Genomic DNA, 23,876 nt, shown 5'->3' on the forward strand with positions numbered 1-23,876 from the left:
TCTTCTCATCCTTTGAAACGCGGCTGCCCCAAGGCCACCCCGGGCCTTTCCAGGCCCTTCAAACAGCCGAAAACCGGACAGATTTCCATCCTCAACACTCCCAGAGGTTGTGGGGAGCACTGCCGGCATTGTCTGCTGGTTTCTGTGGGGTTTGCTGAAGCCTCTGCAGATTCTTTGGGCTCTTACATCTCTGCCTTGCTCCAAAAACCATCCCAAGTTTGGTTCTGGATTTGTTTTCTTTTAACCCTTCAATTTCTCTGCTATTTAAATGCTGTTGTAACTTCAAACCAAAAAGATTTTTCAGCCTCTCTGAGAGCTGCAGCCCTCACTGTGGGCTGTGGTGACTCCTCTGTCCCCATCTCCTCACAGAATGAACAGAACCAGGGCTTGCTTTAATTGCTGCTGCTGCTTTAATGATTGGACAGCACCTGTCTCGTGGTTTAATCATCAAAAATTAAAGAAATTCAGTGCTAATTGTGAAAAGAAGTTATTATTATGAGACAACGTGAAATTTTGGAGGGTAGGGACATCACTTGTTTCTGTTTCTGCAATTTGTGGTGGGGTGAAAGAGAATTGCCACACTTCAGTTTCTGGAAAAATGCTGGGGCTCTTTGTAAGCACTTAGAAATAAAAACCTCAGCAATATAAGTTCATTAAAATTCTTAAATGTTCAATATAATCTGTCATATTTACATTTTCTAGCATATAATGTTCCATATTAAATATGTCAATTTCACTTTCCTCACAATATTAAATGTTTCAATATTAAATCATGTCATATTTACCCATCTTTCTCCTGTGTGAGGTGGGGATGGAAGGAAGGGGCAGGTGTGATGGATTTTAACATTGCTAAAGCTTTTCACATCCTCACAGGTGAGATTCTTACAAGTCAGGGAAATGAAAATCCCACAATGTGAAAAACACACTCAGGAGAGTTGTCAGCATTTACCAGCTGTGTTCTCCTGGATCAGACACTGAATAAACTCCTTAAAAAACCAGAATCCATCAGCTGGAGCTCAGAGGGGTTTTTAGAACAGGTCAGGCTTAACTCTGGCAGAGTTTGGGGTGGTTAATCCACACTGGAGGCAGAGGAAGGGAATGAAGTCTCCCAGAATTTCCTTTAAACGTTGATGAATTCACTCCCATCCCATTACAGCTGCTGGGGATGAGCTGGAAATTAATAAAACATTCCACAAACACTGGGACCACTTCCCAAAATCAGCAATTTGGACTTTGATTGGAATATTTTGATGAAGAATGGGAACCACTCTGTCCCTCACCTGAAAATATTTCTTGGCCAGGGATGAACATTGGATCTCAGATTTCCCTGCAGCTCCTGCCCCAGACAGGTTGAGTAACTGATGTTGAGTAACAGATGACACCACAGGTGCTCTGTGGCCATAATTTTAATGCAATCAGAGATATTTGGGGATGTTTTCCACCTGTTCACTGCTTACCTGCAGCTGGGATTCTGTGCAGTGAAAGGTAATGGCCAAACTGCAGCCTGAATTACATTATTAATATTATCATCATCATAATCATTATTATTATTATTGTTGTTGTTGGTTAGGCAAAGTTATTGTTTGTGGCAGTAAAAGGTACTGCAGCCTGAAATAATAATAATAATACTAATAATAATAATAATAATAATAATAATAATAATAATAATAATACTGTTATTATTCTTGATTAGGCAAAGTTCTTGTTTGCGACCTTGTTCTTTTTTTGTAACCCAAAATAAATAGAGACATTACTGATGAAACAACAGATGCCCAATATTGACCAAGAGATAATCTCTTCAGGTATTTTTAACTTTTTATTTTCTATGTTTAGTCTTCCCTTGGAAGTAAATAATTTATTTCTTCCAATTATTAAAAATATTCCCCATTTTCATTCCAACCCATTTGAGTAGCATGGTGCCATTTGCCACATGAACCACAGTGGAAGATCCCCAACCCCCAGAATCATTAAAAAACTCCAGGCCACAAGTTTGCAAACAAATAAATGTTTAATGGCATTGTATAATGGATTTACAGGTGTTAAATAGATTATTTTACAGGAGGATTTATCGCTCTTCCAGCTCCTTTAGCAGTTCATCAAAGTGGGTGATGTACCACTTGGCTTTCTCCTTCACTTGCTTTCTGACCACATTGCCTCCAAATCCAATGAAGCAATCCTGGAGAAACACAAGGAATGGGCACATGGCTTATTGCATGAAGGAGCAATTAAATTTTTCTCAGTAATTAAATTTGCTTTTAAGATAGGATTTTAAAATCTCTACCATGTTTTCCTTTGCGTGTTCATTTTTCAGATTTATTAACGATTCATTCTGCAGCATTTTGGTTATTGGGGTTTTCCTCAGTGCCTTGTAGCTTCCAGATTGTTCAGATTTTACTGAGATTTTACTGAGAATCTGATGTAAATGTGATGCAATTCCATTCAAGAGCAGGTAAACATTGGCTCATGCATGAGCATCCCACAATTACCCCTCTCCTGTTTGTCTTACCTCTGTTTGCCTCATCTCAGAGATACCAAAAGCAAACTTTAACCCTGTCCTCAATCATTAACCAGAGCAATCATCATTTCTACATCTCACAGAACCCCCTGCAGTGAAAGTGCAGGGTTTAAAATTTCCACTGCAGCTTTTTTTTTTCTTTTTTTCTTGTTTTTTTTTTGCCTTGAGGTGGGAAGCATTAAACAAATCCTGAGCACTTTTGGGGTATTGGGGGAGTTTTGTGTGGGGAAAGGAGCTGAAGGAGAGGTGGAATTCAAATCTTTCCCTAGTACATGAGCATTTATAAAGTTATCTTTCTGGTCATTTGTTAATTAAAGAATCCAAACCTCACTCTTCTTTTTGCCCCAAGGATTTGCTCAGAAGGAATTCAGGATTTCTGTGATACTCACTCCAGGAGGGCAGGCTTCCATGTCTGTAGCTCCATCTCCAATCATAACCACTTTCTTGAAATGGAACTGTTCTTTCAGATGAGTGATAACCTTTCCTTTCCCCCCTGATTCAGCTGTTGGTTGTGTTTCATCAAATCCTGCATATTCTCCTGGAAAACAATGGAGGGACAAGTTGGAAATACAGATATTTTCCATATATACATATATTTACCATATTTTCTGGTAAATGAAGGAAAAATTCTGTGGTCTTGATTTCAGTGCATGCAGCCCTGTAAAACTCACAGCACAGCATCCCAAATCAGCAAGTTTAAGGCTGAGATTTTACCCAGGTGTTTCAAAGAAAAACAGAGACATTTTCAGGGAAAACCAGTGTGGGCAGTGCTACCAATCCATTCCCAGCCACTCTGGTGGGAACATCCCAGAGCAGCACCCAGGATGATGCAGAGTGTAGGAAACCCTGAGTAAGAACAACCTGAGTACCTACAACTGCTGGGACAGAGCTTCAAACCCAGAGCAGCTGCAGGGCCCAAAGCCCCTGAAAGGCAGGGCTGGGAGAGCACCTCAGGTCATGGACTCTTTAACTTGGAGGAGAGGAGAAAATGAAACTCTGCTCTCAGCAGCTGCACACAGTTTTACCTTTGGCACAGCTTGCAATTAAAAAGTAACTCCAGCTCTGTTCTTTACACTGAGCACGCCCTGAGCTGGTTTTTGGTAAGGTTTTGTAATTTTCCTCCATGGATTGGTAACAGGACAGTGCCTGCAGGCCAATATCTGAGAGCTGGAGCAGCAAAGTGCCATTGATCAGCAGAGGGAGGATTTGGAGGGGGCTCTCACCGTTGAAGTAGAATTTGAGCCTGTTGGCAAAGACGTTTGCTGTGGGGATGTTCAGCTGCAGGGCCACGTGTTCCACAATGCTCTGAAAGCCCCCCGAGACCAGGAACACCTGAACCCCTCGTTGGTGGAGTCTGCTCACCAGCTCCCTGCGGACAGACAGGCAAAGGTGAAATAAACCCTCCCAGAGGCAGGCTTTGTGCTATTCCAGCTTAGTTTGGGGTGTTTGTGCTATTCCAGCTGAGTTTGGGCTGTGCTGCCCAAAGCTTTTCCCTCTCTGTCTGTGTCTGGCAAGAGCTGCACAAAACCATCACTTCACTCCTCAAAAACAAACACTGCCCAAAACTGTTTTCTTTCCACCTTCACATTAATTCCCTTGAACAAGTGAGAGCAGATCCAGTTCAATTTTTTTTTTTTTCTCATCTGGAATGCAGCAAAAAGCAGGGGGTGAGAGGAAACCACTGCTCCAAAATGCTAAGTGGGCTGAAAAGTGCAAAATGCAAATGTTTTCTAGCTCAGAGTTGGTTCACCAGATGCTGGACATTGATGCCATCTTTAGAAGAAGGCACCAGCTACAGAAAAGGAATCAAAACAAGAAGTTTGTGACTCCAGTAATGCCAGCAGGACTTGAAGGCAGTGCAGAGTTTTGGGATTTGGCTCTGGAGGCAGAAGATCAGCCTGCAGCAAGGGGAAGGGGTGGCAGGACCAGCAGAAACAATAAAGACTGAAAAGCAAAGCAGAGCCTTAAAGCAGGACACAGAAAAGGAGGAAGAAAGGGAAGGAATGAAAAGGAGGAAGAAAGGGAAAGGAATGAAAAGGAAAATCACATGATCCTGAGGAAACAATGTTCTCTTTGTAGCTACCTCTAGCTGTCTTCTACAGAAAAAAAGATACAATACAAGCACAGGATCATCAAAAACTCTTTTTATATGCTGAAAATATTTCAGACTTGAAGCTATGGTCAGATTTTGTAGTAAAGGAATTCTTTGCAATGCATAGAAACAATTTGAATAGGGGGAAAAAATCCACAGAGCTTTTCAGCTTAAATAGTTAATGTTCATTCCAAACCTCAGGATGAATGAATACACATATTTATGTGTGTTAGACATGTTTATGTGTGTTTAATTTTAATGTTTTTAGGGACTTCAGAATGGGGCCCTAAGCAATGGATCCCCCAAACTGCACTGAGCAGAGAGAGGTAACAGAGTTGCAGAATAGACCAAATTTAGGGAGGTATTAAATCTCCTCCCAGTCCCATCACCCATGAAAGACCAGAGGTTGAACAGATTCTTTTCCATGCCCATTTAATCCTCCAGCCAGGATCTGAGCTTGGCAGCCAAGGTGCCAGTTAATATCTAAGAATCTTTTCTTTTTCCATGGATGTTTAACCACCAGCCATGGAGCCAGGCTCCTGATCCAAGCTCTGCACACACCCAGCACGGAGATGGGGCAGGAAAGGCAACACCAACCAGCTCTGTGGCCTTACAGCACCACTAATGACACAGAATTTGCTTTATTTATTCCATCTGCTTCCTGAACACTTTAAAAAAAAAATAAAAATTCAATTCTTCTTACCTTATTCCTGGAGTTAGCTGAGGTGGGTTGTCAGATATTAATTTCTGCACTTGTTCATAGGAGGGCCTGATGAGACCTAACCGTGCTGTGAGAGCTGCCTTGAATGTCACAGTGCCACCCATGGCTCTGCGGGTCCTGGGGGACAGACAGACACCAAATCAGGGACCCTTCACCAGCTGGGGCTGCTCCCAACAGCACAGCAATGATGAGGAGTGGCAGGGAGCCAGGATATCCTGAACCCCAAAGACTGGTGGCCAGGAGAGCTCCATGCATGGGGCAACCAGTGGAGCAAAGAAAATTTGCTCCATTCCCTCTGTGATGCCAGACTGGGATCACATTCCTGAGCTGAATCCAACAGAGCTTTTCCTAAAAGCTTCAGCTTGTGCTGTTTCCCAGCCTCAGCCATGGGTTGGGAGTGCTGTCCCCTCTCCTCCACCTCATGGTAAGGTTTTCAGGCTTTGGTAGTGCTTAGCCAAGTTTAATGATGAGGGCTGCTCTTAGTCTATCAAAATTACTACTAGAGATTTAATTCAAAATTACCAATAGAGATTTAATTCAAAATTACCACTAGAGATTTAATTCAAAATTACCAATAGAGATTTAATTCAAAATTACCACTAGAGATTTAATTCAAAATTACCAATAGAGATTTAATTCAAAATTACCAATAGAGATTTAATTCAAAATTACCAATAGAGATTTAATTCCAGAATAGTTTTGTTGGGCAGCCTCACAATTACCAAACCAAGTCACCTCATCCTTATTACCCTATCCTCATCCACTTATTACCCCATCTTCATCCACTTATTACCCATTTATTACTCCATCCTCATACACTTATTACCTGCTTATTACCCAATCTTCATCATCACTTATTACCCCATTCTCATGCACTTATTACCCCCACCCCTTTACAAACTGTACCCATCTACAACAGAACCAAATGACTGCAAAGGACAAATCCATGCTCACAGACCAATCCGTGCTCACAGCTCCATCACCCCTGGCTCATTCTGCCTGCCTGGCCCTGTGTGAGCTCCCCAGCCATGGCTCATTCTGCCTGACCTGTGTGAGTTCTCCAGCCTTACTCACATCTCTGCCACGGCTCACTCTGCTTTCCAGACCTGTGTGAGCTCCCCAGCCCCACTCACATCTCTGCTATGGCTCACTGTCCCTGTCTGGCCCTGTGTGAGCTCCCCAGCCATGGCTCACTGTGCCTGACCTGTGTGAGCTCCCCAGCCCCACTCACATCTCTGCCACGGCTCACTCTGCTTTCCTGACCTGTGTGAGCTCCCCAGCCTTACTCACATCTCTGCCACGGCTCACTCTGCTTTCCAGACCTGTGTGAGCTCCCCAGCCCCACTCACATCTCTGCCATGGCTCACTCTGCTTTCCTGACCTGTGTGAGCTCCCCAGCCATGGCTCACTGTGCCTGGCCCTGTGTGAGCTCCCCAGCCCCACTCACATCTCTGCCATGGCTCACTCTGCTTTCCTGACCTGTGTGAGCTCCCCAGCCCCACTCACATCTCTGCCATGGCTCACTGTCCCTGTCTGGCCCTGTGTGAGCTCCCCAGCCATGGCTCACTGTGCCTGGCCCTGTGTGAGCTCCCCAGCCCCACTCACATCTCTGCCATGGCTCACTGTCCCTGTCTGGCCCTGTGTGAGCTCCCCAGCCATGGCTCACTGTGCCTGACCTGTGTGAGCTCCCCAGCCTTACATCTCTACCATGGCTCACTGTGCCTGGCCCTGTGTGAGCTCCCCAGCCTCACTCACATCTCTGCCATGGCTCACTGTCCCTGTCTGGCCCTGTGTGAGCTCCCCAGCCATGGCTCACTGTGCCTGGCCCTGTTTGAGCTCCCCAGCCTCACTCACATCTCTGCCATGGCTCACTCTGCTTTCCCGACCTGTGTGAGCTCCCCAGCCCCACTCACATCTCTGCCATGGCTCACTCTGCTTTCCCGACCTGTGTGAACTCCCCAGCCCCACTCACATCTCTGCCATGGCTCACTCTGCTTTCCAGACCTGTGTGAGCTCCCCAGCCCCACTCACATCTCTGCCACGGCGTCCCCGACCCCGCAGAACTTGGCCAGCTCGTCGATGCCCTCCTCCCTGATGACGGTGCTGTCCACGTCGAAGCACACGGCGTCGGCGCTGCGGAAGATCTCCTTCAGCTCCATCAGGGATGCCATCCTTTTGGGAGCCTTCTTACTGTGAGGGGACAAGATGAAATCTTTCTCTGAGTGGGAGTAGTGCACTGTTTCCTGAGCCATTGGTGCTGCTGCTCTGGCGCGGGCGAGAAGGGCCGAGCGCAGGCGGCTCAGGGCTTTTATCCCTGAGGGGGGAATGGTGGTGGAGGTGCCCCAGCTGCTGATTTGCTCCTGCTGTTGCTGCCTACTGATGGTCACCTCGTGCTCCAGGTGGGCCGTGGAGCCCTGGGCTGCTGCTGATTTGTTGCCTGCTGCCTCAGCCCCTCCGTGGGTTCAAGGTTGCAATCCTTGGCACTGCCTGAGGCACCAGGCTGCCAGGAGCTCTGTGGGGTTGCAGGGCTCTGGTTCAGATCAGGGGGACCTTGGTTTCTCATCTCTCACAGCAGTTGCTGCAGGACACCCAGGCCCTAAGGACTGATTACAAACTACCCTAAACCTATCAATGAGTGGTTATCCCTAAATCAGGAAGGTTTAGATCCTGTCCTACACCCTCATTAATAATAAAAGATTGGACCATTAACATTGGGGTTAGCCTTTTATAAACCCATCAAACCCTTGGCCCTTGAGAACTTCTCTCAACCATCAAGACATCACTGTGACCGTGCTGACAGGGCTCTGAGGGTGAGGGAGGAGATGAGGATCTGACTCCATGGTTCACAAGGCTGATTTATTATTTTATGATATATATTACATTAAAACTATACTAAAAGAATAGAAGGAAAGGTTTCATCAGAAGGCTAGCTAAGAATAGAAAAAGAAAGAATGATAACAAAGCTTCTGTCTCTGACAGAGTCTGAGCCAGCTGACTGTGATTGGCCATTAATTAGAAACAACCACGTGAGACCAATCACAGATGCACCTGTTGCATTCCACAGCAGCAGATAATCAATGTTTACATTTTGTTCCTGAGGCCTCTGAGCTTCTCAGGAGGAAAAATCCTAAGGAAAGTATTTTCCGTAAAAGATGTCTATTACACATTACATTTTCCATAATAGTCCCTGACAAATAATTTTAATCCCTTTCCATAATAGTCCCATTTTCTACCCCTTTTGATGACAAAAGTTTCTTTTCTACTCTTTTAGATCTGCCCACTTCAATATGTTGAGCACTTCTGCAGATCAGAAGCTTAAGGATTTAAATCTCTTCTTACTCATCCCTACTCACCTTGTGCTCTCATAGGGGAATTAATTCAGTGTGGATTTTACTGTTCACTAATCTATAATTTAGACACAAACAACACCTGCCTATTTATGTCACTTCTCAGATTTTTGCAGAAGTTTTTGTTTCTTCCAATCTCTCAGACATCTCTCAGGACATGTCTTGTATGATTGATCTGGGCTGCAGGTTCTTTTCTGGGACAGGGGAAAAACACCATCAAACAGCACATTCTTAAGAATTATGGGTGTCTTTATAACATTTCATCTTTTGTTTTCCTCTCACTAATGGTCAAAGCAGGAACAGAACCTTTGGGTTTATTCCCAGGACGCGATGAATGTTGGGATACACAAAAAAGCTTTATGAAAAATTCCCATCATCACTACAAATGTAGAGCACACATTTCTCTTATCTGCTCTTTGCATGGAATAAAAGAGAAGGCTCCAATCTGTTGTTGGGAGGTGGAAATCTGTGTGAAGGAACCACCCAGCCTGAGTGGTGGAACCTGCTGTGAACAGCCAGGAGCTGTGTCTGCCTGACAGATGTCAATGAGCAAGGGACAATGAGTGACACGAGAGGCTCAGACAGGACATTTGTGGGGTTTGTTCTGCTGCCTTTGAGGGGTTGGTGGCATAGAGGAGATATCCCAGAAAAAGGCTTTTACAGAGCCACTCTGAACTGCAGTTTGGCACAACCCTGCCCTTGGTGCACACCACAAAACCCCAGTCCAGCTTTAGCACCATGACTAAAGGATTATTGGCTGCAAACCATGACGAGTTTTATCTTTTTCTCCAAAGACTGCACCGGACACGTAAGAAAAAATCGTTATCATGAGTAACTGATAGCTATATAATAGTCATAATAGTTATATAATAGTCATAATTAGTTAAATGAGTTATCAGCCATCAGCACAGCACGTGAAAGAAAAGTGGCCATCAGAACTTCATGGACATCAGAACTTCATATAAAATAGTTATATAATAGTCCTAATTAGTTAAATGAGTTATCAGCACAGCATATAGAAGGAAAGTGGCCATCAGAACTTCATGGACATCAGAACTTTGTGGACATGAGAACTTTGGGGACATCAGAACTTTGTGGACGTCAGAACTTCGTGGACATCAGAACTTTGTGGACATCAGAACTTCGTGGACATCAGAACTTTGGGGACATCAGAACTTTGTGGACATCAGAACTTCGTGGACATCAGAACTTTGGGGACATCAGAACTTCGTGGACATCAGAACTTCGTGGACATCAGAACTTCGTGGACATCAGAACTTCGTGGGCATCAGAACCTCCCTCTGGCAGCACCCAGCTCTGAGGTGAGGCCTGGTGGCCAGAGGCCAGCTCTGAGGTCAGCCTTGGCACTGCCTGGGCAGGTGCCACGTGAATTGCACGTTTGTTTTAGCCTTGACTTGCCCTGGGCTGCAGAGCTGTGCTTGTGTTTGCAGTGAAAGCTCCCAGATTTCCAGGCAGCAGGGCCGTGTTCCAGGGCAGCTGTGACATTGGCGTCACCAACGTGTGTCCCAGCAGCCACCCTGCTGATGCAAAGCCACCATTGCCACACCTGTGAGGCAATGGCACCGTGTGGGGACATGTCACTGTCACATTCTCTGAAAAATCCCTTCGCCAGGATTGCTTCTCCTGGGGAGCTGAGAAGCCTCAGAGAAAAATGAAAACAATCATTATCTGATTTGCTTCTCCTGTGTTGGCTGCTTTGGAATGTGGTTTGGAGATTGTTTACCAACAGGTTCATGTTTGATTGGTTCCATGTGAATTGTTTTGTTTACCAACAGGTGCAATGTTTGATTGGTTTCATGTGAATTGTTTTTACTTAATGACCAATCACAGCCAGCTGTGTCAGACTCTCTGAGTCACGAGTTTTTATTATCATTCTTGTTAAGCCTTCTGTCTGTATCCTTTCTGTATTCTTTACTATAATAATATAATATGATAAAATAATAAATCAGCCTTCTGAGAACATGGAGTCACATTCATCTCTTCCCTCATCCCGGGGACCTCACAAAGACCACAGGGACACTGCTCTGTGACGTGATTGCTCAGTGACAAGCTGTAATTTTGGTCTGGATGCAAGGCTTTGATCTGCCCCAGAAAAAGGTTATCTCTCCACAGGTGTGCTGGGAGTGATGAAATGTTCACTTTTCCTTCTCTCTGATATCCACATTTCCCATGCTCCTTTCCCTGACAATGATGGCATGAAAGCTGTGCTGGACTTTGCACTTTGATGGACAAATAAAGAAGAATTATTGTGGAGTCATAGTTGGAATTAACCCTGTCCTCTCTTTATTCCTATTTGAAAATAGTTTCAAACTATGGTTTATGCTGTCTAAAAATGACAAAGTGGAAGGGAAGAATTGCAAAAATCATCAGTAGCACATCTGAATCAAAAAGCAAAAAGAATCAAAGTTGTGTAAAACCCTTCCATGGACAAATCTCAGCTGCAGTCAGGGAAAAGCAATTTTGTATTCCAGAGTGGTCCAGGCCTGTGTAAGTGGCAGAGATTAATTATTCTAAATACAGAGCATCTGATTGCTTAAAAGTGTAAGTGTTTTAATGAGATGGGAAGAAAAATGAAATTCCCACAAATAATGGGTTCTGTTTCCACAGGAAAAACACTGATAGGGAATCTCTGATCTTCCTGCCACTGAATTTCAGGTAGGTAATCAATTCCTAGCCTGAAAAACATCCAAGCAGCAAACATTTCAAGAGGTCTGATATAAAATACCACGGGGAAAAGCTGGAAAGAAGAATATGGGGAAGAGAAGAACACTGGGCAAAGAAGTGACTAAGGAAGACAAAAGAGTGAGAGAGAAAGAGGTAGGGTGAAACTTGAGATAAAGATGGAGAAAAAAGAAAATTATAAGGGAAAAGGGGAATTCCCATGAGATCTCCTTGCCTCCAGACTATGAAATGTTTCATTGGGCTGTTAAAAAAAAAATAAAGATATTTTCACAATAAATAATTCTCTTTCATAATAGACAGGGTGGAGTCACAAACAGAGGAATTATGTAAGAGCACATGGGAAAGGAAAACAACTGAAATCCTCTCTGTTTGCTGTCCCTTCAAAGAAGGGCACTTGCCTCATGGGGAAAAACTGCCCCATCCTCTGTATCCATAGGTAATGTGGAAATGCAAATGGGAGCAGTGCTCAGAACTGCAGGTGTTCTGGGGCTGCAAGGTTCTGATGAGATCTCAAACCCCTCAATGTGACTAAACCTCCCTTGTTGTCATATTTCAGCTTTCACAAGTGCTGCCACTTTGCATGATGATCACATTTATTGCCGTTAAAAATGAAGATTAAGTGAATCTTAATGAAATATTACCCAGCACTCTGGAATATCCTTGTTTGCAAACAATTTCTGATTCACTTCCCCATTTAACATTGAACATTAACAGAAGTTCAACCACATTAAACTGTTTATTTTGCCTTGAAGGGAAACTGCTGCTCAGAGCAAAGGATTTGGAGAAAATAGTTCTTGAAAGTTTTTTTCAGGCCCTTTTCCTCCTACAGCTTCTAAGAACATTCCCAGGAGTGTTTCCATGGTATGAGTTGAAACAAACCACTTAATCCTCATTGTTTCCAGTCCTGTGTCTGTAAAATGGGAATAATACAGCGGCAAAGCTTTTCTGTGCTGAGCTTTCATCCTCAGAATTAGCAACGTCTTGAAAGCTTTAGAGGAAAGCTGATACATTTAAGCAGATTAGTTATATTTAAGCAAATTGTGTTTGTGTTTTATATAAGTTTTAGAAGTTCAACCCTTCCACACATAACTTTCTGTGGTTTGCAGGGTGAGAATAGGAAAACTCAGTCCTTAATCTCCTGGGTTTTCTTCATTTTTTTAGGTCTTTGTTAAACTTCCTGGGTTTTCTATTTCATGTTAGGTTTTGCTTTAACCTCCTGCTCGGTTTGTAAAGGCAGTGGCACAAAGCTGCCTGCGAGTCAAGAGATGAGCTGCTCGCAGCTCCGCACGATTCTCTGCACAGCAGTGCCTCACAGCGAACTCATTCCAACACCTCGCGAAAAGCAGGTGAAAAAGGGCAGAAGGAACCTGTTGGATGTTGACATCCACCTCCCAACTCTCCAATCCCCTCTCGCCCCTGCTGCCAAAACGCCGCTGCTCCCCCCGTGCCCGATTGCATCATTCATTCACGCTGCTGTTATAAACCAGCCGGGCAGCACAAGGCACAAGATCCTCCTCGTTTTCCCTGCTGGAAAAACCCCCCTTGTGTTATGGAGCTGCGAGCCAAACTCCAACCCCTTCCGAGCTGCGAGAAAAGCGCGATCCCGGTGACTTACAGGATACAGAAGGGAAGCGGCCGTGGCTGCTGCTGCCGCCGGGAGGCTCCGGGCTGCGCCTGGCAGGGAGGGATCAGCTGAGCCCTCAGCGGCACAAACCCCGCGCACGGGCTGCGCTGGACGACAGCCGCATTTTGCCGCTCGGCCCCTGATAAAGCGCTGAGTCAGGCGGCCCGGGGGGTTTGTTTGAGGTGCTCGCACACATGGGAGCAGAGCAGGGCAAGCTGTTCGCTGCCAGCGAGGGCGGCAGAGGTGTGACCGCCCCGGGCCAGGGGAGGAGCCGGGCCAGGCCGGGCAGGGAGCGGCGGGCGCGGGGGCTCGCTCGGCCCTCACGGGCTGCTCCGGGCAGCGGCAATCGGGAACTTCTCCTGGCTGAAATCAGATTTCAGGAGAAGATCTCCTGTTTTCGGGAGAGAAGGGAGGATTTGTGAGCTGGGATCACAGAATGACCGGGTTGGAAGAGACCTTCAAGATCATTGAGTCCAACCCAGCCTCAACGCCTCAGCTACACCCTGGCACCCCGTGCCACATCCAGGCTTTGTTAAACACCCCCAGAGATGGGGACTCCACCACCTCCTCAGTCCCAAAATTCCCAGAATTCACAGAATGACCAGGTTGGAAGAAACCTTCAAGATCATCGAGTCCAACTCAGCCCAAACCCCTCAACTAAACCCTGGCACCCAGTGCCACATCCAGGCTTTGTTAAGGGATGGTGACTCCACCACCTCCCCAGTCCCAGAATTTCCAGAATTCACAGAATGACCAGGTTGGAAGAGACCTTTAAAATCGAGTCCACCCCAGCCCCAACCCCTCAGCTAAACCCTGGCACCCTGTGCCACATCCAGGCTTTGTTAAACACACCCAGGGATGGGGACTCCACCACCTCCCTGGGCAGCCATTTCAGAACTTTATCACTCTTTCTGTAGAAAACTTTTTCCTAACATCCAGCCTATATTTCTCTTGGCACAGATTAAGGCTGTGTCCTCTGGTTCTCAGTGCTGCCTGGAAAAAGAGCCCAACCCCACCTGACTACAGCCACCTTTCAGGGATTTAAAATTCCAATATCTCCTCTTGGCTTGAGCTGTTAGTGCATCCCTGAGTGAAGTTACCCACACAAATCCCATCCAAAGCTGGCAAAAGCTCAGCAGCAAAGGGGAAAGGCCTGGGAAAAGGCTCAGTGTTGTTCCCCAAAAGCTGTGGAAAAATTGCCAAAGCTGCCCATGCTTTTGTTTTGGCATCCCACGGAAGAGCTTCCCTTGCTCACTGCTGTGGCTTGGACAATGGGACAGTGCCAGGCCAGGAGTTGTTTGGTTCAAGGTCAAGAAAAGCTGATTTAGCTGATTTAGCTGCTTTTGTCCACTTGTGCCAGGAGTCCCGTGACCGCTGCCCGTCTGTTCTGCACCGCTGGGTGCTCCAGTCATGCTCTGTGCACGACCTCTTCTGCCATCCTGGCAGCGTCACCCCTCAAAATTCCATTTATTAATTAAATCCCATCACCTTTTGTGCCCCTCCTCCCTTTATGCTTTTTCAGAATTTCTCAGTACATGACAGGATCATCTCTCAGGAGCTTCTTGAGTCAGGAGAAGATGGGACCAAGCCCCTGTGCTGCCAAACTGGTGCCGGGGATCAGCAGCCCAGTGCTGTTTGTCAGCTTTATCGTGGCAGGACAGGATGTTGTTCAAAGCAGATTTAGAAATCATTTCTGTGAATAAGGTTAAAGGAAAACCCATCTTGATAAAGATGAAAGAAAATGGCTTTTACTGAGAATCTCAGAGGGGTTTTTGCCAAGATAAGCAGTGCCTGGCTTGACTAAGAGAATTGCTGCTGAATATTTCATGAAGGATATTTCCTTTATTTGGCTTAGTTTAATGGACATGTTGGCTTTAATTTAGTTAAATATTTTGATTTTAACCTGGTGTAATCCATTGAATTCATAGGGCAATTTAAGTCTGGTAAGCATTTGCCCTTTATTTTCATTACACACAAAAAACAAATAGAACAATTCTACAGCCAAGGCTGAAAAAAAAAGGGAAAAAAGCTTGTCTTGATGGCTGAAAAATGCTGCAAAATGGGATTTTATTGTGGAGATGCTCATGAGAAATGTTACGATAACACAAAATAACTATCCTGAGGAATGTGAGCCAGCAAGGAAACACAGAGAGCTCTGCCTGAGAGCTGTAGGAGGATGCTCAGGAAAATACAAACACAGCACCCAGCTCTGGTATGTCACTACAGAACCTCTCCATTTTTACAAAAAAAAACCAGCAGAAACCACCTGCATGGAGGATTAGGATGTCTTCGAAAGCAGCTTTTCCCTTCCCATCCCCTCTGGTCCTAAAAATAAAAAATCTCAAAACGAAATTTTCTCTTTATTTTCCAGCAGAAATAATTCCTCTCACAAACCTGAACCTGGCCCACATCACTGCTAGCCCCAAAAATGTTTTAGGATGGGCAATTCCTGCCTTTCCATAGGCATCAGCAAGGGAAACATGAAAGTTAACAAGCCTGGGATGGGTTTGACAAGGCTGCCCTCTGCTGAGAACAGCCCTGAGAGGAACAGGCAAAATAACAAACCAGAGAAGCAAGAGCTAGAAAATATTTGATCTGGGCGTTCCAGAATCCAGGGCAGAGCTGGGGATCCGGGTGTTTTAACTGGACATTGCATCTCAGATATTTGCACAGCAGCCTTGCGCCAGGTTTGGTGGTTTGTTTTGTTATGGTTTCAGCATCCCAGTGAAGTGCAGACAACATTTGAACAGAGTTCCAGAGCTAATATTGAAATGACAACTGTGATTCCCTGCATTTTGCAATGTTTAATATTTATTTCTAATGATTGCAACCACAGAGGAGAAAGCCCAGCCACTCCACTGGAGCCGGCGTCAAAATATTTCACAAGACACTCCTCAACAATAGGGCTCCAAACTTGTAGGATGTCCAAACATCACCTAACACATTAAAAAAACCAGAATCCCAAGGAAATCAGCAGCTGTCCCTTCCAGAGAGACAGACAGGCCCCATGTGGGAGTCCTCCTCTTGTGCACAACGTGGCATTTTGCCCAGAAACCTGAGATCCTCACCCAAAGCAGGTGCCACAGCCTGCAGCCAAACCCAGCCAGGCTGCCCTGACACCTGACACTGACATTTCCCATCAAGCTCCCCCAAAAGTCCTGTGCAGCAAAACTGGACCCAGGAGCAGGCTCTGACTTTACTCCTGGAGGTGCTGTGGAAATACATTCAGCTCATTGCACTGCTGGAGCAATCTAGGGCTGCTGCAAAAAGTGGGATGGAGAGGGAAGGATTTTATAGGTTTGGTTGCAAGGGAACTTAAAGAGCATCTTGTTTCAGCCCCCCGCCATGGGCAGGAACACTTTCCACTATCCCAGGCTGCTCCAAGCCCTGTCCAACCTTGCCTTGGACACTTCCAGCTTCTCTGGGCATCTTCATACCTGGTGGGAGAGGGCTGGGGAAGGGTCTCTGCCTTCCCTGCACCAAATTCTGACTAAATCCTGGCCTCAGGGCCATTGTGCCTGTGGTCTGCAGCCTCTCGAGCAGCCGGGCTGCAGAGCACAGGGAACTGCCTGGGGATTATTGTGGGGCCTCATGCAACACCTGGAATCAGAAGAGGTTGTGTCACACCCAGTGTTGCCGTGTGGGTGTTGGAGGGGACAAGCCCAGACGGAGCAATTTGGGATTCAAGCCTGGTGCAATCGGTGCCCGCAGGGTGTGAGGGACCATGGCGGGAGCTCCTTCTTCAGCTCCTCTCCAGGGAAACTCACTTGTCCTTCCATTTCAGAGTCCAAATAAACAAATATTGTATTATCTCCAGTAGTGAGCCCTGACAGGCCGCTTAGGGAAACGTTTCAACACCTACAAAGGCTGTCTTGGCAATAATATTTCTGGTTTTATTTTACACAGAAACCTCTGCGGGGACCATCCCCATCCTTAGAACCCCCGGGAGGGATTCAGTCCAGGAAAGCCCCGGGCAGAAGGTGTGCAACTGGGGGCTATGGAAGCCCCAGTGCCCACACATCAGCTTGTGTGTTATGAGAAAATGAGTTTTTATTAACCTCAATCCCGAATTTAACCAAGAACCATTGATTATTAATCCACGCCACTTAACTATTAATTTTATCGGTCTAATGTGAAATCATCGGGTTTAATTATTTATTCTGACAGTTCTGCGGAGTTGCTGAGGGTGTCCGTGACATGAGAGGGCGGATTAAGCGCCGACCATCCCCGCCCGTTCAGACAGCCCCACACCAACCCCGCGCTCCCCTCACAACCATCTCTGAGGGCGGTGCCGCGCCCGCGCCTCAGAGGCACGGGGGGCGGGACTAAGTGGAGCGACAGGCACCGCAGCCAATGAGAGCGTGGCTAGCGCGCCAACGAACCAATGAGAATCGGGACGCCTTGGCGGCGGGAGCAGCCGGGATGAACGACAGGCCTATTAACCAATAGAAACGCGGCACCGAGCCGGTGGGCCAATGGGTGAGCCCAGAGTGTTCTAGAAGGGGCGGGCAGGAGGCAGGACCGCGGTGCCCCGCCCCGCCCGGCGCGGCCCAGAGCGGAGCGCAGTCATGGCGGTGAAGGCGCTCAACCCCAAGGCCGAGGTGGCCCGTGCCCAGGCCGCGCTGGCCGTCAACATCAGCGCGGCCCGCGGGCTGCAGGACGTGCTGAGGACCAACCTGGGCCCCAAGGGCACCATGAAGATGTGAGGGAGCCCCCGCCCTTCTCGCCGCGGGTGGGGTTGGGGGGGAGCACGGCCTGAGGGGAGCGTGAGGGGAAGCAGCGGGGCCGGGAGGGGAACAAAGGCGGAGGCGGGAGGGGTCCGTGGCTCAGGGATGGAGGGATGAGAAGGAGCGGGTGGCCCCGCACGTGTTTTGAGGCCGGGGTGGGATGGATGAATGGATGGGGAAGGAGCGGGGCGGGCCCGCGGCCTCACACGTGTGCTGGAGCCGGGGCTCTGCTCACCCTCCCGTGCCGCCCGCAGGCTCGTGTCGGGCTCCGGAGACATCAAGCTGACCAAAGATGGCAACGTGCTGCTGCAGGAAATGGTGAGCTGGGGCTGCTCCGAGCAGGGGGTTTAGGGAGGGACGAGCGCCTTTGGGTGAGGGGGAATCGCGTCCCCCCTGCCCCAGCGACCCGTATCTATTGAAGCAAAATGCGCCTTCGGAGGAGGGTGAAGAAATAAGTGCAGGTTAACGCAATATTGAAAAGAGAATAATGTTAAAAATATAAACGGCACCATGAGAATGAGTAAAATAATCAGCCAAAGGAGTAGCAAACCAATTAGGTTAAACCATTAAAACATCACCTTCAGTTCTTTCTTAGCTGATCTCGGATTTTCGTTTGCTGTATCACTTAACTGCTCATCTTCTTATTTTTGTCTAGCAAATCCAACACCCCACGGCCTCCTTGATAGCAAAAGTAGCAACAGCACAAGATGACATCACTGGAGATGGCACCACCTCGAATGTCCTCATCATTGGAGAGCTCCTGAAGCAGGCAGATCTTTACATTTCTGAGGTGTGTATGCAGTGTTTCATCGGTGGGCAAGTTAAAACCTTCAGTGGGCTGTTTTTGTTAAATGTTTAACAGGAGTGGAACATAAATACGTTGTTCTGCTTAAAGTTAGAAGTTGTAAAAAGGGAGAAAAGCTAGAGGGGGGGACTCAAACCCTGTTCAAAATCAAACCCACTTTTTGTGGATACTGTAGCTTTTAAGGTTTTGGGTGATACCTGCTGTTACTTTGTTTTGTGTGAGTCAAAGCACTTCTGGAGTGTTTGACAGGAGCTCCTCCCTGAGGGCAGGTAAACGTGGATATTGCACAGCGAACACCCAAGTGTGCTTTGTAGTTCCCTTGGTTTCAGTCTGTGCTAAATTAATCTGTGCTTTTCCTCTGCATTGGAAGGATTTCCATTCCTTTTACATGTATTCAGAAGGACAGAACACATGGCCTCAGCAGCATATTCCCTGTGCTTTGCCATTCCTTGGAATGTTGAAACCACAGGTTCTGTTTGTGCAAAAAGAACTATTTTATCTTCCATTGTCCAATGATCTCTCTTCCTTTGCCTTAGGGTTTGCACCCTAGAATAGTAGCAGAAGGATTTGAGATTGCCAAGGAAAAAGCACTTGAGGTTTTGGATCAGGTCAAAGTGTCCAAGGAGATGGACAGGGAGACCCTCATCGATGTTGCCAGGACATCCCTCAGGACTAAAGTGCACGCTGAGCTTGCTGACATCCTGACAGAGGTGAGTGTCCCTGTCACTCTGCCTCTGTGGGTGAAGAGAGCCAGCTGTGGAAGTGCTTTAATTATAATCTGAAGTGGGAAAGGTGTGAAGTGAACTTTGGAAGACTGATGGTGATTTTGGGATGTTTCCCTCCCCTGTGCTGCAGGCTGTGGTAGATTCTGTCCTGACAGTCAGAAAACCAGGGGAGCCCATTGACCTGTACATGGTGGAAATCATGGAGATGAAGCACAAATCAGAGACAGACACCACGTAAGTCTGGAGGATCCTTGGGCTTCAATTTAATGGGACCCTGAGCTTTGAGGAGCCTGGGAGGTTTTGGTTTCTTTTTAGGGTGTCCTAAAGCTACCACTGCAAGAGTTGAAATACAAATTTCAGCCATAAATATCTTTATGAGGGAGAGGTTACAATGATCTGCTCTTCCAAACTGAGACAGTGAGTCAAGTCTGGCTTAAATCTGTCTTTAACTTGGCAGAAGTTTCTCCCTCACTGAATTGATTCCTTAATGAAATTACCAAATAGCAAAGAGCAACACTGGCTTAACAATGTTGGATAAATACTCTTTTTTCTTAGTGTCTGATGATGCTTTAGGTTGGCATCTGTTAATCACAAAGCAGCATTTGATAAATGGAAACTGGGTTGTGGATTGGATATTCCACAGGATTTCCCTTTCCCTCAGTGCATGGATGAATTCTGCCCTAGCTTTCCTCATAGCTGGTGCAGTCAGACACCATGCCAGAGCAAATTCCTTTTTCCCACTGTGCCTGGTGTGCTTTTTGATGGGATGAGCATGCCCTTGGGAGGGGAACACATCACCCAGCAGTGCCCAGGCAGTTTGGGCTGCAGCAGTTCCACTCTCACACTCCATGGAATCTTGTGTTTGTGTCCATGGACACCCAGAGGGGTTTTTAACCTTGCAGGCTGATCAGGGGGCTGGTGCTGGATCATGGAGCTCGCCACCCTGACATGAAGAAAAGAGTGGAAGATGCTTTTATTCTTACCTGCAATGTGTCTCTGGAGTATGAGAAAACGTGAGTACCCAGCACATGCTCCTGTCTTCAGGACTTTTATTTAAAATGTGCTTAAATATCAACCAAAACTGTGAAGGGGGAAGGTGATTCCCCTTCTGCAGCCCTTTGGGGAAAGGTGGTGGGTGAACAAATCTCTGTGAGAGGCAGAGCTGCACAGTGGATTTTATTTTGTTGTGTGATCACAGAAAGGTTGAAAGCCCTTCCTTTCTTGGCCACAATTTGATATTGTAGAACAAACACATTAATACACTTCAAAAAATAAGGCAGACACTTGAAACTGAGAGAACTCTGGAGTGGAAAAGCTTTGAATTAGGGAGCAGAACATCAGTGTGGGTTGGAGGGACTGGTTTGTTCTGGGTTGATTTCTTTAGAATGTTACTGAAGAAACATTCATTATGCTCATTCCTTATGCTCCAGTTTATTTCTACAGCAGAGAGGAAATTTTCTCACTGCATTTTTGTGGGGTTTTTTTTTCCCCTTCAGGGAGGTGAGCTCTGGATTCTTCTACAAAAGTGCTGAGGAGAGGGAGAAGTTGGTGAAAGCAGAAAGAAAGTTCATTGAAGACAGAGTCAACAAAATCATAGAGTTGAAAAGAAAAGTCTGTGGCGACTCAGACAAAGGATTTGTTGTCATCAACCAGAAGGTGAGATGAAGAGAATAACTAAGCATTATTTGAAATGCCAGAATTAGCTAAATTTAGCCTGATAGTTCTGAATATAATGTAGAGTTCCTACTTGAGATCTTCTTTGAGCCTTGAGGAAGAATCAGTGTCAGAGAGAGAGGAGGTGTTTTTAGCTTTGTCCTTATGCTGATGGTCCTTTTCTGTTTGCAGGGAATTGACCCATTTTCCTTGGATGCCCTTGCCAAAGAAGGAATTGTTGCTTTGAGGAGAGCTAAAAGGAGGAACATGGAAAGGTCAGTTTTGGGGAGAGGAGAGGATACAATAATCTGCTCCTCCAAACTGAGACAGTCAGTCAAGTCTGGCTTAAATCCATCTTTAAAGGCTTGACTAAAAATTCCACTTCAATCTGTGCAGCTCTTCTGGTGTAACTCAGGGCAGTTTGAGCTCTCAGGGTGCTTTAAATGCAGACACTTACAGAGGAGCCTTAATTCTACAAGTCAGTTTTTTAAAGAGCTCTTCCATGAACAAAACCAAACTGCAAGCCTAGGATCTGCATGCTGAAATAGTGCAGTGATTTTGGGTTTTATTGAACATAAAGCTGAGTTCTGCCTGTTCTCTGTCAGACTGACCCTGGCCTGTGGTGGCACTGCCATGAACTCTGTGGAGGATCTCACTCCTGACTGCCTGGGACATGCAGGGCTGGTCTATGAGTACACCCTGGTGAGTGACCCAGTGTTGGAAGGGTAAAGCTGGAGTAATGAAATAAAACACTTAAAATCCACTTGGATGTGAACATCTGCCTGGATGTTTGCTCCTGTCATAGGCTGAGAAAACAGAAATAAAGTTCTGCTGCTTCTCATCACTTCTTGAAGTGCTGTCAGTGCAGAACCCAGCCTGAAAGCATCCAGGTTACTAATTTGTGTACACAAATTGCTGAAGCAAGTGGCTGACAGGCAAACGTGGTGCTGTTTTCCCCAGGGGGAGGAGAAGTACACCTTCATTGAGAAGTGTGAGAACCCCCGCTCGGTGACCCTGCTCATCAGGGGCCCCAACAAGCACACGCTGACCCAGATCAAGGATGCAGTGAGGGATGGGCTGCGGGCTGTGAAAAATGCCATTGAGGATGGTGAGTGCCCTCCCTGTTCATCATCATAAAGGTGTGTAAAAACTCATCCCAAAATTGGGAATTATGTATCAGCTCCCTTGGTTCCTGCTCCAGTTCAAGCCTGAGCTCAGGATTTCATAGTTCTGTGGTTGATTATTCACCTGTTCAGGTATTACAGTGACCTTAAGGGTCACTGTGGTGAGAGAAGGACGAGAATCTTGTTTCTTGATCAGAAGGCTGGATTTATTGATATAAGATATACAATACATTATAACTATACTAAAAAGAATAAAGAGAGAGCTTGCAGAGGCTGCTAAGCTAAGAATAGAATAGAAGGAATGCATAACAAAGTTCTGTGTTCAAGGAATCTCTCCTGAGCTGCTCCTGTGATTGGCCCTTAGCTGGAAACATGGAAGATGAGCCAATCACAGGATCACCTGCCACATCTCACAACAGCCGATAACAATTGTTTACATTCTTCTTCTGGGGCCCTTTGCTTCCCAGAAGATGGACAAATCCCAAAGAAAGGATTTCTGTGAAGAAATATGTGACATCCAGGTGCAGGGTATGGAGGGAAGAGATCAAACTGCACTAAAAATGAGCAGTTTAAATGAAACAGGTGCTGTTCCCTTGCAGGATGTGTGGTGCCAGGAGCAGGGGCACTGGAGGTGGCAGTGGCCAATGCTCTTGTGAAACACAAACCCAACGTGAAAGGAAGAGCCCAGCTTGGAGTTCAGGCTTTTGCTGATGCTCTGCTCATCATTCCTAAGGTAAAAGGAGTTCTGGGTGATCAATTAACTTTAAAGCACACACAGACTCTGCTTTTTCTGCTGGAGGGCTCTGTAATCAGCAAAATTAAACCAATCGCTGTGTTCTGTGCCAGGTGCTTGCTCAGAACTCGGGCTATGATCCCCAGGAGACGCTGGTGAAGGTGCAGGCAGAGCACATGGAGTCAGGGCAGCTCACTGGGGTTGATCTCAACACTGGTAAGTTCTCCCTCAGCCACAGGCTGGTGCTCCAGTAAGAACCTGGCTCAGCTCTGAAGCACAAAGGGCTCTGAGTGCAGACAGATTTATCTTTATTGATAAAAAGCTGCACGGAAGCCTTGGCAGTCAGGCTGCTGTAGTTCAGTGTGTGCTGATTTGAGGTTTTTAGAGGATAAGGCACACTGTTGGATACAGTGAGAGATATCAGATGTCAGCCAGCAAAAAGTCTCTGTGTGAACTGGTTTTTTAAAGGCTCTTCACTTGTGTTGCAGGGGAGCCCATGGTGGCTGCAGCAGCTGGAATCTGGGATAATTACAATGTCAAAAAGCAGCTGCTTCATTCATGGTAAGGCTGGCAGGATTTCACTTGTAACATTACTCTGTGTGTGTTCAGGTGATGTAAAACTGGGGATCCCATGTACAGCAAGATGTCTTGAAACACAAAAATGAAGCTGAGTTTGGCAATTGTAACAATATTTCTTTGCTGTTTCCCTGTTTCCAGCACGGTGATTGCCAGCAACATTCTCCTGGTGGATGAAATCATGAGGGCTGGGATGTCCTCCCTGAAGGGCTGAGCTGGAGCTGCTCCCTGTGGAATTTCTCCAGGGAATCCAGCCCAGGGCCCTGTCCTGGCTGTGGTGGAGTCACTCTGCCATGAGGGGCAGCCCCCTTGGTACCACGGCCACCCAAAATCTCAGCAACTTAATCAAAGATTTGGCTCTAAAAAGGAGTTATTTATTTTTGATTTCACTGAACTGTGTGGCTGCAGTTGCTTTCCATTTTTACCCAATAAACTGTTCTGTTCTGTGCTTTGGGTGTCTGTTCTTTAAACCTCCTGAGTCCTACTCTTGGCAATTTTGTGAAATTACCACTCAAGACTTCAGTGAAATTA

The 23,876-nt window shown here is 46.4% G+C and overlaps 2 protein-coding genes and 2 non-coding genes across 4 annotated transcripts; 3 read left to right on the forward strand and 1 right to left on the reverse strand.

The window, feature by feature from the left end:
- Positions 1 to 1,989: 1,989 nt before the first annotated feature.
- Positions 1,990 to 13,258, reverse strand: PSPH (phosphoserine phosphatase). Its single transcript, XM_064729176.1, has 6 exons — positions 12,994 to 13,258; positions 7,360 to 7,518; positions 5,311 to 5,445; positions 3,739 to 3,884; positions 2,905 to 3,053; positions 1,990 to 2,176 (listed from the first exon to the last, which is right to left on the reverse strand). Exons 2-6 carry the CDS (start codon positions 7,497 to 7,499, stop codon positions 2,066 to 2,068), a joined length of 681 nt encoding a protein of 226 aa, XP_064585246.1. The 5' UTR covers positions 7,500 to 7,518; positions 12,994 to 13,258; the 3' UTR covers positions 1,990 to 2,065.
- A 4,265-nt stretch (positions 13,259 to 17,523) lies between these two features.
- Positions 17,524 to 23,793, forward strand: CCT6A (chaperonin containing TCP1 subunit 6A). Its single transcript, XM_064729327.1, has 14 exons — positions 17,524 to 17,704; positions 17,984 to 18,047; positions 18,385 to 18,519; positions 19,071 to 19,244; positions 19,390 to 19,493; positions 20,162 to 20,272; positions 20,756 to 20,915; positions 21,105 to 21,187; positions 21,518 to 21,614; positions 21,873 to 22,020; positions 22,636 to 22,769; positions 22,883 to 22,985; positions 23,258 to 23,330; positions 23,487 to 23,793. Exons 1-14 carry the CDS (start codon positions 17,571 to 17,573, stop codon positions 23,557 to 23,559), a joined length of 1,593 nt encoding a protein of 530 aa, XP_064585397.1. The 5' UTR covers positions 17,524 to 17,570; the 3' UTR covers positions 23,560 to 23,793.
- On the forward strand, positions 18,817 to 18,947 carry LOC135456021 (small nucleolar RNA SNORA22). The gene has a single exon (XR_010442451.1). It is a non-coding gene; the product is annotated as a small nucleolar RNA SNORA22 (small nucleolar RNA).
- LOC135456019 (small nucleolar RNA SNORA15) lies at positions 19,922 to 20,056 on the forward strand. Its single transcript, XR_010442450.1, has one exon. It is a non-coding gene; the product is annotated as a small nucleolar RNA SNORA15 (small nucleolar RNA).
- Positions 23,794 to 23,876: the final 83 nt, after the last annotated feature.

Source organism: Zonotrichia leucophrys, chromosome 19 (assembly GCF_028769735.1).
Source record: "Zonotrichia leucophrys gambelii isolate GWCS_2022_RI chromosome 19, RI_Zleu_2.0, whole genome shotgun sequence".
Taxonomy (NCBI): Eukaryota; Metazoa; Chordata; class Aves; order Passeriformes; family Passerellidae; genus Zonotrichia; species Zonotrichia leucophrys.

Excerpts from the sequence above, each read along its gene's own strand:
- CCT6A (XM_064729327.1), top strand. The coding sequence starts at position 17,571 with ATGGCGGTGAAGGCGCTCAACCCCAAGGCCGAGGTGGCCCGTGCCCAG. Across the intron at positions 18,520-19,070 it reads CAGATCTTTACATTTCTGAG|GGTTTGCACCCTAGAATAGT; the intron begins GTGTGTATGCAG and ends CCTTTGCCTTAG. Across the intron at positions 23,331-23,486 it reads AAGCAGCTGCTTCATTCATG|CACGGTGATTGCCAGCAACA; the intron begins GTAAGGCTGGCA and ends CCCTGTTTCCAG.
- PSPH (XM_064729176.1), bottom strand. The coding sequence starts at position 7,499 with ATGGCATCCCTGATGGAGCTGAAGGAGATCTTCCGCAGCGCCGACGCC. Across the intron at positions 3,885-5,310 it reads CAGCTAACTCCAGGAATAAG|GGAGCTGGTGAGCAGACTCC; the intron begins GTAAGAAGAATT and ends GTCTGTCCGCAG. Across the intron at positions 3,054-3,738 it reads GCTCAAATTCTACTTCAACG|GAGAATATGCAGGATTTGAT; the intron begins GTGAGAGCCCCC and ends ATTGTTTTCCAG.